The sequence below is a fragment of the Myxine glutinosa genome, chromosome 1 (genome assembly GCF_964187855.1).
Source record: "Myxine glutinosa chromosome 1, kmMyxGlut1.1, whole genome shotgun sequence".
Taxonomy (NCBI): domain Eukaryota; kingdom Metazoa; phylum Chordata; class Myxini; order Myxiniformes; family Myxinidae; genus Myxine; species Myxine glutinosa.
Genome location: NC_136261.1, coordinates 411,111,400 through 411,126,177, shown reverse-complemented (window position 1 = coordinate 411,126,177; position 14,778 = coordinate 411,111,400). Strand labels below are relative to the sequence as shown.

The window sequence follows — 14,778 nt, the reverse complement described above, 5'->3', positions numbered from 1 at the left end:
TTGATGACTGTATTGAGAGAATAGGCCCAGCTAAATTTGTAACTAAGTTTGACTTGCTGAAAGGGTATTGGCAGATTCCTCTTACTGATAGAGCCAAGGAAATCTCGGCTTTAGTCACACCAAATGGGTTGTATCAGTACAAGGTTCTTCCCTTTGGATTGAAAAACGGGCCTGCTACATTTCAACGGCTGATTAATAAGCTCATTGCAGACCTTGAGGGGATGGAGGCTTATCTGGATGATGTCATCATCCACACCATGACCATGGAAGATCATATTAAACAAATTCATGCATTTTTCAAGAAACTGACCAAGGCAGGGTTGACCATCAACTTATCTAAGAGTGAGTTTGTAAAAGCACAGGTGGTGTTCCTAGGCCATGTAGTAGGTCAGGGTCAGGTGCAACCGGTGACAGCCAAGATAGAAGCCATTGATCGCTTCCAAGTTCCAAAAGGGTAGAAGGAGCTTTTGAGATTCTTGGGTATGGCTGGTTGGTACCAGCGGTTCTGCAGGATTTTTCTGATGTGGTAGTCCTTTTAACGAATTTGCTGAGGAAAGAGACCAAGTTTGTTTGGGATGACAAATGTCAAGCTGCCTTTGCCCACGTCAAAGCAATATTAATGAGCTCTCCTGTCCTAGCAGCCCTGGATTTTCAAGAACCATTCAAGTTGGGCATTGATGCAAGTGATGTGGGGGCTGGGGCAGTTCTATTACAGGAAGATGAGGATGGAGTGGATCACCCAGTGTGCTACTATTCGAAAACGTTTAACAAACATCAGGCAAATTATGCCACCGTGGAAAAAGAGACCCTTGCTCTCCTACTCGCGCTTCAGCATTATGAGGTGTATCTGGGAACTACTACCTTTCCTATAAAAGTCTTCACTTATCACAACCCCTTAACCTTCATTCAAAACATGAAAAATAAAAATCAGAGGTTGATGAGATGGAGTTTGGCTTTGCAGGAGTTCAACTTGGAAATTGAGCATGGAAAAGGCAGGGACAATGTTGTTGCTGATGCTTTATCCAGAGTGAACTAACTTTGGAAATTCCTGTAGGTTGTTTGGAAGTTTTGTTGCTTTATTTTGGGGAATATTAATTATTGTTGCTCACGTGAATTGATCATTTGGGTGTGAGTTTTACTTTTGTTTGTTAAAAGGGTTTTTGCAGGGAAAGAAAGTTGTCACTATGTTCAAACTTTCTTTCTTGATGGGGGGAAGTGTTACGGATTCGTCACTTCCGTTGTTGTGGTTCTCATCCACTGTAAACATTTTTGGTTCCATGCACTATTATTGTTTTCAAAAGGTTTATTGTTTATGAACTGTTTTCTATTATTGTTTATCGTTCATGAACTATTACTGTTTATGAACTGTTTTCAAAAGGTGGAAAAGTTAGTGTATTAAAAGAAACCGAAAACCGGATTGGGAACCGGAGGACGACGAAGAAGAGGAGGAGGAGAAGGAGGCGGAGCAAGTGAGTTGGACAAGAAAGCCGAGCTGCTTCGAGGTCTTGAGGAAACGCTGGCGAACGTGGGTCACGAGTGAACTTTGGGTTTCCTGGGAAAGGGATTACTGCGACAGAGTTGTTATCGCTGTGACAGATAAACCTGCGTGTCAGGTTTTGCGGTTGATTCCGTAGAGAATCGTTGTTTGAGGGCAGTTACGTCTCAAGAACGGGCCCATTGGCCGTTTTTGCCTCAAGCCAGATTTCGCAATGTTCCATGTTTTGCACCTCGCTCCAACCATTTCACTGCATCCAGACGCTAACCTGGTTTGCATGTGTGTAACGTGGATTTTGAGTGGGAATTTGCGGTTCGCCGATTGGGAGCCGTTGAACGTTCATACCCGAAGGTGTGATTTCCCAGTCGCCTCTTTTAGATACCTTTGCCCATCTTTGGCAGTGTGACTGTCAAAGAAACGGGATTCTGGTCTTGATACGACATCGTTCTGATGAGCACGGGAGCGTGGATCGACTTTGGCTTGAAGCCGGGATAGAGACATTGGGAATGTTAATTTCGCTCACTGGGAGCACAGTGTGTTATATTGTACGAAACTGATGGTACCATCATAGGAATGATATATTGGTTGTACAATTGATTACTATTGTTTTTGTGTTGTTATTCTTGTGTGACCTTAATACAATACTTGTTTGTTGGTAACAATTGGTGTGGTTTCACCATTGATCTTTGACACACAGAATAACACATCTTTCTGCCGTGACTCCTCTTGGGGCTCAGAGGTACACCGTGACCGGGGTTTGGGGAGGAGCACGTAACACAAGACATTTAAGGGTTTAAAAGATTTAATGGATGTCAAGACATTTAATGATTTAAAATATTTAATGGATGTTAAGACATTTAATGGTTTAAAAGATTTAATGGATGTCAAGACATTTAATGATTTAAAAGATTTAATGGATGTTAAGACATTTAATGATTTAAAAGATTTAATGGATGTTAAGACATTTAATGGTTTAAAAGATTTCATGGATGTCAAGACATTTAATGGTTTAAAAGATTTCATGGATGTCAAGAAATCAAAGGAAAATAATTTACCACAACCTCAAAATGATATGTGGTTTGGGAGGATCTCAGACCAGAACATTGAGAGAGGTTTATCATTTAAACTCTACTTAACAAAGATATTTAACAGAAGAATCATGTTCCAACATATTGTTTCTCAACATTCTTGATGGTGATGAGTGCCACATGCGAATAAAACAATTTCATCAAATAAAACACAAACAGACATTCATTGGCTCTCTTTGTGAGTTTGATGCAAAGATACCAGTATGGGTTGAGGAAGAATACAATACACAATAAAGAGGTTAGAGTATAGTGTGGGCGTGTGTATGTGTGTCCCAAGAATGAGTGAGAAGCTGGGAAATGTTGATTTTAGGATGAAAGCTCGGCAGGGAGCGAACGCGAGTGGGCATCAGTGAACGTCATTGAGTTTCTGTCGAGTCGTTGGTCCTACAATCAACATTTCCCGACTCCTCCCATTACTGTTTCAGAAGTTAATGTGACAATAGAATTTTTACCAAATGGGACATCTGACCTTTGACCTCTTGACCCCATAATGGAATCTATTTATCTTTACATCATTATAATATATACTTGTACCAAGTTTGACTTCGTTTCCTTCAGCAAATCTTAAGGTATCGCGGTAACAAAAACCTATTACAGACACTGACCTTTGACCTCTTGATGCCAAAATCTAATCAATTAATCTTTGCATCATAATATATACTTGTACCAAGTTTGGTGAAAATCCCATCACTGGTTCACAAGTTATTGTGATAAAAGGTTTTCTTTTTTTTAACCTTACATGACCTCTGACCTTTGTCATTTGACCTCATGACCTCAAAACCTAAAATCGAAAGTTTATGGTCACATCATTATATATGTTATTGCAGTAACGAAAACCTATTACAGATGGATGGACGGACACACGGCCGGATGGACGGCCAGACGGATGGACAACTCTGAAATATAATGCCTCCAGCGACCTCGTGGGCGGGGGAATAAAAAATAAAAAATATTTTTAAAAAGAAGAGGAAAATTTATTTTCAAAACGGTGGTTTAGTCCTTCTGGAGGTCGAATAAACTCCATGGTACCATCAAAAATTGAGGACGCTCATGGTAGAAACAAGCTCTACAACAGCAATAACCCTTAACTTATACTATTGGGGGGGGGGGGGGGGGAGGTTAATTAAAAAGGTAAAACGTTTATGTTCAAATATCCTCATGATGCATGCACATGTGCTCATCTGAATGAAACCCAGGTACTCACCTGATTTCTTTCAGTCGGTTCGGTTTGCTCACCAGTGACTTCATCAGAATGTCCAAACCTTCATCACCAATAGACTGCTCATTAAACCTGTAGAGAGAAAAGTGAGTAAGGTTGGTTGAGACAGAATTATAATGTGCACAAAAAGATTCTTCTTCTTCTTTTTCTTCTTTTTTACACAGCACATGGCTGCAGGTATCAACATTTGATGGGGACACAGATGTGATGATGCAGAGTTAATCCAGGCTAGACAGGTTAGTGGTGAGTGCAGTGCGCATCCCTCCAGGCTATCCGCAGGCCTATTCTGCACCTGGGAACTTTATTTTCCCCCTTAACATCCTCTTGCCCCTCCCCTAACTTCTGAGCATATTTCATCATATTCTTCACCTCTAACATACTGGCATTAATTAATTGTAAAGATGAATACATTTCCATTATTTAATTGTGAAGATGCATACCTCTCCATTTTTTAAATATTTTTTGTATACAAGATCGAGGCTCGTGTAAGAGCTAACATTAAAGACAAAAAAAAACAAAAACGTATGCATAAGATGAAATAAAGGGAGCAGGAGACAAGATGGGGAGAGAGGGGGAAGCACACAAGTACAACATTTGAGAGCAGGGACATCGGGAGATCTGTGGGACGAGGAGGGCTTGGGGGGAGGAGGTGTGGGAAATGGGGTTGGAGGATGGGAGAGGTAAAAAAAACAACAACACATGGACACAGCTAATGTGCAGACAGCGATCATTGCAGACTTCCAGGAAAGAAGATGGAATTTCAAAAACGTGCATCTGGGGTGAAATTTGCGGGGGTAGAAAAGATCAAGGTTTTGGATGGGGGAAGATAAGAGATGGTGGTGAACAGCTGTTTTAAAGACCTGGAGGGAGGAGTGGAATTGAAGGGAGTGGGGGAGTTTGTTCCAGAGGAGGGAGAAAAGAGGAATGAAAGAGTGAAGGTGAGCAGAGAGTCTTCATTTTTGCAGTTTCAACAGAAGAGGGTTGCTGGCAGATCTTGTGCGACCTGTAGGAATATTAGGGGGACAGAGCACAGAGAGAGCTGGGGGAGCAAGGCAGGATAGGGGTCGGTAGAAGACAGAAAGACCACCAACCTGCCTGCGGTGAGTGAGTGAAAGGCCCTCGGAGATAGCTTCATCGCAGGAGATTCCAATGATTCTGAAAGCTTTTGTTTCAACAGCGTGAAGACGAACTGGGTGTGAGGCAGGAGCACCAGACCAGATGGGAAAACAGTATTCCATTGAGCTGCGGATGAAAGCCTTGTTTGTGGTGAGGAGCTCAGGTGTGCCAAGGAAGGATTTCGCACAACGTAGGATGCCCAATCGGCGACTGGCTTTGGAGGCCAGCTTGGAAATGTGGTTATCCCGAGAAAGATCATGGCAGATAGTGAGACCCAAAAGCTTGAGTGACAGAACTTCTTGGAGAGGATTGTTGAGAAAGTAGATGGGAGGGTTTTCCAGTCGGTCTTTTCGGAGAGACATGGTAAGAGTGTGGGATTTGTCAGGATTGAAAGACATGTTCCACTTGTTTGACCAGTCTGTGATTTTGTCCAGGTCTGCAGAGAGTGAGGAGGCTGCAGACTGCCGATCTGAGGGATGAGGAATGGAGTGGCAGATAGTGGAGTCATCAGCAAAGAGATAGAGAGGATTTTCCAGTGAGTCGGAGAGATAATTGATGAAGCCCAGAAATAGCACAGGGCCCAGAAGACTACCTTGGGGAACTCCAGCCAGAACACGAAGGGGAGGTGAGAGAAATCCATTCAGGGCCACACGTTGCCAATGACCAGAGAGGAAGTCTACAAGCCATGAGTGGAGATTTCCATGGATACCACAGGAGGAGAGTTTGGTGAGCAGAGCTGGGTGCCAGACCGTATCGAAGGCACGTGATATGTCAAGGGAGACAGCTCTGATTTCCTGTTTGGCATTGTGGACCTCCATCCATTGCTGAGACAGCAGAAGCAGCATGTGCAGAGTAGAATGGCCTGGTCTGAATCCAAATTGATGATCAGAGATCAAGCCATTGTAGAAGAGGAAGGATTTGATATCTGAAGCAATGATGGATTCCATGACTTTGCGGATAATTGGGAGCATGCTGATTGGTCTGTAGTTGCAAGGATCTGTTTTTGCACCTTTTGTGTGTAAAGCGGTAATGTTTTCTTATTTCCAAGATGTTGGCAGAGGACCTTGAGCAAAAGAGAGGGTGAAAAGAACAGAGAGAGGGTGAGATAGAGCAGCAGAGCAGGATTTTAGGACCCGTGGGCTGATGCCGTCTGGTCCAGTTGCAGAATCAGAGTCGAGGTTTGAGAAAAACTTCTCCACCTTGTCAGGAGAGAAGGACACAGTGTCTAGGAGCAGTTGGGTTCCACTGGGAAAGGTGGGAACAGAGAGAGATGGGTTTGGGACACAAGATTTTGAGGCAAACACAGATTTGGGGCATTCAGCTTTGTCATGTGCGGTGTCAACTGTGTCGCCATTTGAGGTAGAGGGGAGGGGATGGAGGGCAAACAAACACCAGAAACGGATTTGACCAGACGCCACCAGGATTTGGAGGAAGGAGACAGGTTTAAGAGTTCAATCTTGAGTGTGGAGAGATAGTGCTTCCTGGCACTCCTGAGGGTAGACACACACTTGTTCGGAGCTTGGTGGAAGGAACTGAGATTGCGTTCAGTTGGATTTGCCTTCCCAGAGGAAAAGGCAAGTTGTTTCAGGGCAACTGCCTCGCCACAAGATTCAGTGTACCATGGACGGGAGGAAGGGTAAGACAACTGAAGACGAGATGGGATAAATCTGTGCATGAGAGAGAGCAGTTTGCTTTGGAAAAATTCCCAGGCAGAATTGATGTCAGAGGCAGTAGAGATGGGAGACCAGTCCAGATGATTGATGGCTGCTTGCAGACCATGCCAGTCAGCCTTAGTGAAATGCCAGACTCGTCGGCACTGAGGCGACTCTCTCAGAATGGCCAGAGAGATGTCTCCTTCAACAAGCACATGATCAGAAGAACCGATTGGAGCAGAAGAAGAGCAGCAGACATTTGCAGGGAAGTTTGTCATAATCAAGTCAAGAAGAGAAGATACTCCATTGACTGTGATCCGGGTCGAGAAATTGACAGATTGTGTCAGTCCCAATGAGTCGCAGAAGTCCTTTGCTGAGGTGCCATGGCTGGTGAGAGAGGAACGCACACCCAGCCAGCTGGAATGATGACAGTTGAAGTCGCCACACATGAGGAAGAGAGAGTTTGGATGAGTTGATAGAAGTTGGTCCATGTCGTCAGACAGCGAAATGTAAATGGAGTCATCACTGTTTGGAGGACGGTACAGGACACATACAGTCACGTGAAAACAGTAAGTACACCCCATGTAAAGTTTTGACTTTTTCAACATATTTCAACATACAGCTATTTGATCTTCATTTCAACAATATTGATCGATAAAGGTGATATAATATAACAAATATACTGAAACATTTACATTTTGTAGTCGATTGTATAATTTAAATAAACATAAATGCAAATTTCGCATGTGGAAAAAGTAAGTACACCCTTGGCTCTAATAGGTGGTATTGCCCCCTTTGGCAGAAACAACCTCAAGTAGGCGTTTCTTATAACTGTGTACCAGTCTCTGACATTGACTGGGAGAAATTTTTGTCCACTCCTCCATGCAGAATTCTTTCAACTGTGCGAAGTTTGAGGGGTTTCTTGCATGCACAGCTCGTTTCAAATCCCCCCCACAACATCTCGATGGGATTTAGATTCGGGCTTTGACTTGGCCATTCCAGAACCCTCCATTTCTTTCTTTTCAGCCATTCCTTGGTGGATATACTGATATGTTTAGGGTCATTGTCATGTTGCAAGGTCCACCTTCGGTTGAGCTTCAACTTTCCGACAGATGGCCTCACATTATCCTCAAGCACCCTCTGGTACAATGAAGAATTCATCGTGGATTCTATGATGGTGAGCAGCCCAGGCCCTGATGCAGCAAAGCTGCCCCAAACCATAATATTTCCACCACCATGCTTTACAGTTGGTATCAGGTTCTTGTGGTCAAATTCTGTCTTTGGTTTTTGCCAAACATGTCTTCTGGTACTGTGGCCAAATAGCTCTACCTTTGACTCATCTGTCCAGAGCACATTGTTCCAGAAGTGCTGGTCTTTGCCCAGGTGTTCATTTGCAAACTTTAGTCTTGCCCTGATGTTCTTTCTGGACAGCAAAGGTTTCCTCCTGGCACACCTCCCATGTAGATCAAATTGGTGCAGCCTCTTTCTAATGGTAGACTCGTGCACTTTGACATCAACAGTGGCAAGAGCTACCTCTAGGTCCCGTGATGACATTCTGGGGTTCTTATAGACTTCTTTCAGCATCTTGCGGTCTGCTCTCGGGCTGAACTTGCTGGCGCGTCCTGGCCTGAACAAGTTGGCAGTTGTTTGGAATCTTCTCGACTTGTAGATGATCTTCCGGACAGTCGAATGATTGATTTCAAATTGTTTGGAGATCTTTTAAAATCCATTCCCAGACACGTAGGCATCTATAACCTTCTTTCTGAAGGCCTCTGAGAGCTCTTTTGTTCTAGGCATGGTGACGCCGCACACTTCAACAACAAAGAGCAAACCAAACTAAATGTCTGAGGTTTAAATAAGACAGGTTCCTCCAAGATCCTCTCTAACGATGTTCTAATCATTTGCACCTGAGCTGGTGCACCTGATTCTAATTTTAAGTATTTGAAGTAGTGATAAATGTAGGGGTGTACTTGCTTTTTCCACATGCGAAATTTGCATTTATGTGTATTTATATTGTACAATGGACTACAAAATGTAAATGTTTCATGATATTTGTTACATCATATCACCTTTCGCTGTCAATATTGTTGAAATGAAGATCAAATAGCTGTATGTTGAAATATGTTGAAAAAGTCAAAACTTTACTTGGGGTGTACTTACTTTTTCACGTGACTGTACGAACAAAAGGTGGGAGCGGAGAGGAAGCCGTACCCAGAGGTACTCCTGGGGGTGGGGTGGAGAGAGGGCAGTGCAAGGAGAGTGAGGAAGAGAGTTTTTGATAAAGATGGCAACCCCACCACCAGGACTAGGCTCAGGTCTATCATACCGGAGGAGGGAGTAACCAGTAAGAGATATTAAGGAATCAGAGACATGTTGAAGGAGGAAAGTTTTTGTTAAGCAGATCAAGTCTGGATTGTCAGAAGCAACCTGAATGGATAGATCAATCAGGTTTGAGCGAAGGCCCTGGATGTTTGAGGTCCATACCATTCATGAGGAGAGAGGGGCGCATCGGGTGCAGGAAAGGGGAGGGGAGGGGTAGGGTCAGATGAAGGATGTGAGGGGGATGTAGGGAGAGCAGTTGATAGTGTGTCAGAGATTACAGAAGAGTTACAAGAGAGGGAAGGATGAGGAGGACGAAAGGTTTGATGGTGATGGGATGAGGCACAGTGAGTTGTTGTTTGAGGGGAGGCAGAGTAAAGTAGAAGGTTGGAGGAGGTGGAGGTATGAGATGGAAGGGAGACGAAGTGGGGAGGAGGCAGCTTTGAGGAGGATGTGGGAGGGGGGAGAATTTGGGAGGGATGGTTGGGGGGAGATTAGAAGGGGGGAGGGGTGTGGGGGGGTTTTGAATGGGAGGGGCAAGGGGGGAGTTTAGGAGAGGAGGGGCAAGGGGGGAGTTTTGGAGGGGAGGGGCAAGGGGGGAGATTTGGAGGGGAGGGGCAAGGGGGGAGATTTGGAGGGGAGGGGCAAGGAGGGAGTTTAGAAAGTGGATGATTAATGAAAGACGAACATTTATAACAATTTGGGTTTATTGTGATTTTCAAGTTAGCGATCCATTTAAGAACGATGGAGGAGGGGTGGAATGAATGTGAATTTATAGCATGTCGTGATTTAGAGTTATAAGAGATTGAATGTTTTTTTTGAAATGGAATGAGTTGGAGAGGAAATTTAAAAAGCCTTTTAACTAGGAAGAAAAACAGCGTGTTTTAATATCCCACTGAATAAAACACTGCAGGGGAAAGTTTAAACATATTTCAACAGAACCGTGGAGAACAATCTAATATTCACAAAAATACCAACAGGGAGAGGGAGCCTAGAGGGACAACCATGAGTCACGTGAACAGGGCAAAAGGTGGAAGGCAAGGAGATAATGGGGGTGGGGCAAGAATTTAACTGCCAAGGTAATTTATGTGCAAAGATCATTTAAGCACTAAGACAATTTAAGGCCGAAGATAATATAAGTGCTCGGATAATTTAAGCACGACAATAATTTAAGCTCGAAGATAATTTAAGCGCCAAGATAATTTAAGTGCTAGGATAATTTAAGTGCTAAGTTAATTTATGTGCGATGATAATTTAAGTGCTGAGATAATTTAAGTGCAAAGATAATTTATGTGCTTAGATAAGTTTAAGTGCTGGGATAATTTAAGTGCTAAGATAAGTTTAAGTGCTCGGATAATTTAATTTTAAGCGCTAAGATAAGTTTATGTGCTGGGATAATTTAAGCGCTAAGATAAGTTTAAGTGCGAAGATAATTTAAGCGCTAAGATCAGTTTAAGTGTTAAGATATATGTAATTGCTAAGATAGGTATAAGATAGGAAATATAATATTCTCACATTCTCTTTCAATGCGGAAAGATTGAAGGTATTTCCCTGACCGCTGTCCAAGGTAATGATGCAAATGGTGCATCATCGCTGACAACTCCGCTCCAGCCAATCGGAGCCCGGGCAATGGTGACTGAGTCAACCAATGGGTGTTCAGAACACCAATGACGTCTTCGGTGAGAACCAATCGGTGTCGCGGTTACTTAGACATGCTTATAAATGCACCAGTTCCCATCTCTTCCGGTCTCTTTGCTGTGAATCGCCTTGGAGGACAGCACAAAAAGCTTCAATATTATTGTCATTATGTCGTGTTTGTTTTCTTGTATAATAATATTATTTGTTGGGTTATTTTGATGTCGACATTGCATGGAAATTAATATTTCGCAGTCTACTGCCACCTTTTTTTTTACAATATAAATGGATCACAACCCATGCCATAACTATCCTTCCCTCCCATCTTTCTAATCTGACCACCTGCTTGCTGATTTCTTCTGATACTATTATTTCGATCCTATTACTCCTTCCATCCCCACCCACATACAACATCTTGTATCTTCATACCATCCTCCTCGCTCTGTCTCCTTTGCCTTTGGTCTCCTGCATACACGACACTTCCAACCAACTGCTCCGCATTATCTCCAACACCTCAAACCCCTCCCCCTGTCCCCCCCCATCCTCCCATTGATCCCACATTCAAACTACCTAGCCGAACCTATCTTCTAAACTGATTTGTCAGCCTGGAATCTTACGGTATTGAGATCGATCCCAGGTCGTGCTGTTAAATAACACTTCATCCTTCCGAGATTGGCAAAATGAGCACCAGCTTACTGTAAACAGGGGGCACTGTGTCAGCAGGATAGCCGCACTCCCAGCAACAATGTAACCAGTTTGGTATAAAGAAGAGAAAAATGACTCACTCAAGCTTTTCACACAGAGGGAAGGCTGGAGCGAGAATCTTCATCCTTTGTGTGACATCTGTGGAGCCGAGTTCGACACTCCATGAATCCACGGGTTTGTTTGCTGTTTGAAGAGCATAAACCACCACGGTGCAGTCCAAAGGAGAGGTCATGTACTGTGTGAGATCTTCAAACTCCAAATCCTTCATCATGGTTTTGGTAAATTCCACATCCTGGAGCTCGAACACACAATGGAAACAATTCAGGTCTTTGTGTTTGTGTTCTTGGAGCCAGGAATGGATTTTATGTTTTGGTTTTGTTGATAATTTGAAATGTCTCCCAAGGGTACGTCTCGGTTTATCAGCAAACAAACCGGAGACGAACTGCTGAACAACCTGAAACAGATCATCATCTCTGTTCTTGGACCTCACAAACACTTCATCCACAGACACTTCAACCTGAAACCGATCATCATCTCTGTTCTTGGACCTCAGAAACACTTCATCCATAGATTCTTTACATTGAGGCAAGACGAAGTAGAGCGCCGCAAAAAACTCCTGCACAGTCAGGTGGAAGAATTCATAATGACAAACACTTTCAACTTCCGTCTTCAGGAAAACCTCAGACAGAAATGCTGGATGTGGTTTCGTGATTCCTTCTCCGATCAGCCATCGGCTGACCATGGTTCCAGGTCGTATCCTTTGCAGGAAGTGCAGCAGTGCAGATGATTGTGTGATGCCTTCACTCTTCAAATCTTCTTCACTGAACAAGATTTTTCTTTCTTTCACTCCATGAAATGCCAAACGGCAGAGACGAAGAAGTGAATCTGCGGAGCTGGTGATGGATTCCCCTCCATGGTGCTCCAAGTGCAAGTGAAGGTAAAGAGAGAAAAGTTCAGTCATTGTTTTGGGTAAAGGGTCACGTGTGCTCCCTTCATGGGAATCAAAGTTCCTGCTGAGACAGGTAGCAGTGATCCAGCAGAAAACTGGATTAAAGCAAAGAGATGATAAAACATCATTTTCTGATAGATATTGGAGAACCTGCTTTGCTTTATCCTTGTTTCTGTAGAACTTCTCAAAAAATTCCTCAGTTTTCTCATGAGAGAATCCCACAATCTCAACCATATAAGTAGATATGGGATCATAACATACATGGTGGAGCCATTGTAGACCCACGAGTCTTGTGGTCACCAGTAGAGTTCCATGACGAAGAAGAGTACCCTGTAGAAGTCCTGCGATGATGGATCCGACCTTGTTTGCTTCTTGTGGAGATTCACAAACGTTGTCAAAATCTAGAGGATGTTTCATCTCATCCAGAGCATCAAGAACCAGGAGGACCCGGGAAGCATTTTCCATCAAATCATCAACAACCTCCTGCAGGGAGGGATACTCATTCAGGAGAATCTTCTTCAGAGTGGTTTCAGTTGATATGTGGTTCAAGTTCCTACATTTCAAAAGAATCACAAAATCAAACTTGTTTTTCATCTTTTCATCCTCTTCTGCCCAATCAACAACTAGCTTTTTACAAAGCGTGCTTTTTCCTATTCCAGGACTACCAAACATCACCACCTTGGTCACGTGCTGCACCGAAGACTCATTTTGTTCAAACAAGTCTTCCCTGGAGACCTGATCTTTGTTAATCTTCTTTCTACTTGGTGCCCTCATCTCGTGTTCTTGAGATTCAACTTCAATTTCTGGTTCGCTCTTCACAATTACGGGTTCCACAAACCGATCCTCGATTCTCGTACACTCTCCGGGTGAAGCGTTGTAGTCTTGGATTGTCCTGAAGTTCTTCAACAACTCCTCCTTCAATTCCTTTTGAGCTTTCCCTGTTCAGTAACAAAATATAAACAATATCAAAATGAGTTACCAAAACTTCATTTCATTCAGCATGTTATCTTGTACATTTAAAATCAATCCACATCGTACAACATTCACGTGTAAGCAAACATGGATACCCCAGATGTTGAACCATCGTGAAACACATTTGGAGGAATGTACATTATTACACCAAACTCACAAGAGGTACAACAGGACTCGAAAGGATCCCCAAAGCGCCCCGCCCTTTACATAAGGAATCGTTTCTCTGCATGCAGCTTTAACACGGGGACTGAAAATACGTTTCTCAGCTTCTACAGGACGAAATTGGCTGTAAATTTCAGAAGTAAATGCTTCGTACGTTGAGGTAATATGTTCCACATTTCAGCAACGTCCGTTTATGCATGCTTGAGTTATATTAAGAAAACCCTCGAAATCACGTTGGTGTCTGTCTGTCCGCCTGCCCAAAATGTGTTGGCGCTCATATCAAAAGGACTATATATTGAAAGTAGCTTAAACTTGGAATATACATCGGCCAATAGGTTTAGATAATGGCTTTCGAAACAAATTCCATCTAAGTACTATAGTTTTTGCTTTAAAATTAAATATATATAAATATATATACATAAATAAATATATAAAAATATACACACACTTTATAACTCTTCAAAATATTATTTGGCCTAATGGATAAAGCACCATACTCCCAAGCTGGGGATTGTGGGTTCGAATCCCGTCTGGGTTGAATATTTTTCCCCTTACTTTTTCGAAATCTTTTATACCGTCTTGAATAACGTGAAAATAAACATCTTGTACAATGAGTAAATGCATTTTGTTCGTATGTAAAACGTAATTATTCTTAAATCTGAATTTCAGCATTAATATGAGTAATGGTCCCACATCAAATTGATTATTTGTATGGCAATCAATGGAGGAAGTGCAAAACGCCCATTCCTTTTTTTGGGACGGTTTCTCTGTATGCAACTTTAACATGAGGATTGAAAATTTATTTCTCGGCTTCTACTGGTATATTGTATATATAAATGTACATATATACACACTTTATACCCCTTTAGATTATTTTTTTTATTCTCACATGTTGGCTCAATGGCCTAATGGATAAAGCATCAGACTCCCAAGCTGGGGATTGTGGGTTTGAATCTTGTCTGGGTTGAATATTTTTTTCCCTTACTTTTTCAAGTCTTTTATATCGTCTTGAATAAAGTATTGTACGATGAACAATATTGCATTTTGTGTGAATTTAAAATGCATCTTGTGGAAAATGCCATGGGAAAAGAAAAAGCCCCTTTAGATGGGATGTGCCATGTGGCAAACTGTAGAAAAGAAGGGACATTCTTGGGTAAAATGCCAGGGGCACAGAAAAGACCCCTTTATGTAAGGGTATGTTCCATGTGACAAAGTATCGAAAAGAAGGGACATTCCATAGTTTGTAGAAAATGCGAAACAATACAAAAAAAGGGGCATTCAAAAAATCTTGTGTGCATGCTGGACTACGCTTGTGTTCTGAGGAGGAACCAAGTAATGCTCTCGAAAAGTTCATTAAAAGGGGCTTGGTCACGGGCGTGTGGTCTTTGGTTTGTGTGCGCTCTTGGGAAAGAGCTGGTGAGAAGCAGCGGTTCGGAACAGTCGGAACTACAAGGCAGAGGATCGAC

The 14,778-nt window shown here is 42.7% G+C and overlaps 1 protein-coding gene across 4 annotated transcripts in view; it reads right to left on the bottom strand.

Moving 5' to 3' along the window:
* The window catches only part of LOC137417681 (NACHT, LRR and PYD domains-containing protein 12-like), a 229,634-nt gene that overhangs the window by 157,271 nt on the left and 57,585 nt on the right, over nucleotides 1–14,778 (bottom strand). For all 4 annotated transcript variants that reach the window (XM_078770500.1, XM_068103593.2, XM_068103584.2 and 1 more), the window contains exons 10-11: nucleotides 11,310–13,116; nucleotides 3,788–3,874 (exon numbers count right to left, since the gene is read on the bottom strand). In XM_078770500.1, coding sequence (XP_078626626.1) covers nucleotides 3,788–3,874; nucleotides 11,310–13,116 — 1,894 coding nt within the window. The remainder of the gene's footprint in view (nucleotides 1–3,787; nucleotides 3,875–11,309; nucleotides 13,117–14,778) is intronic.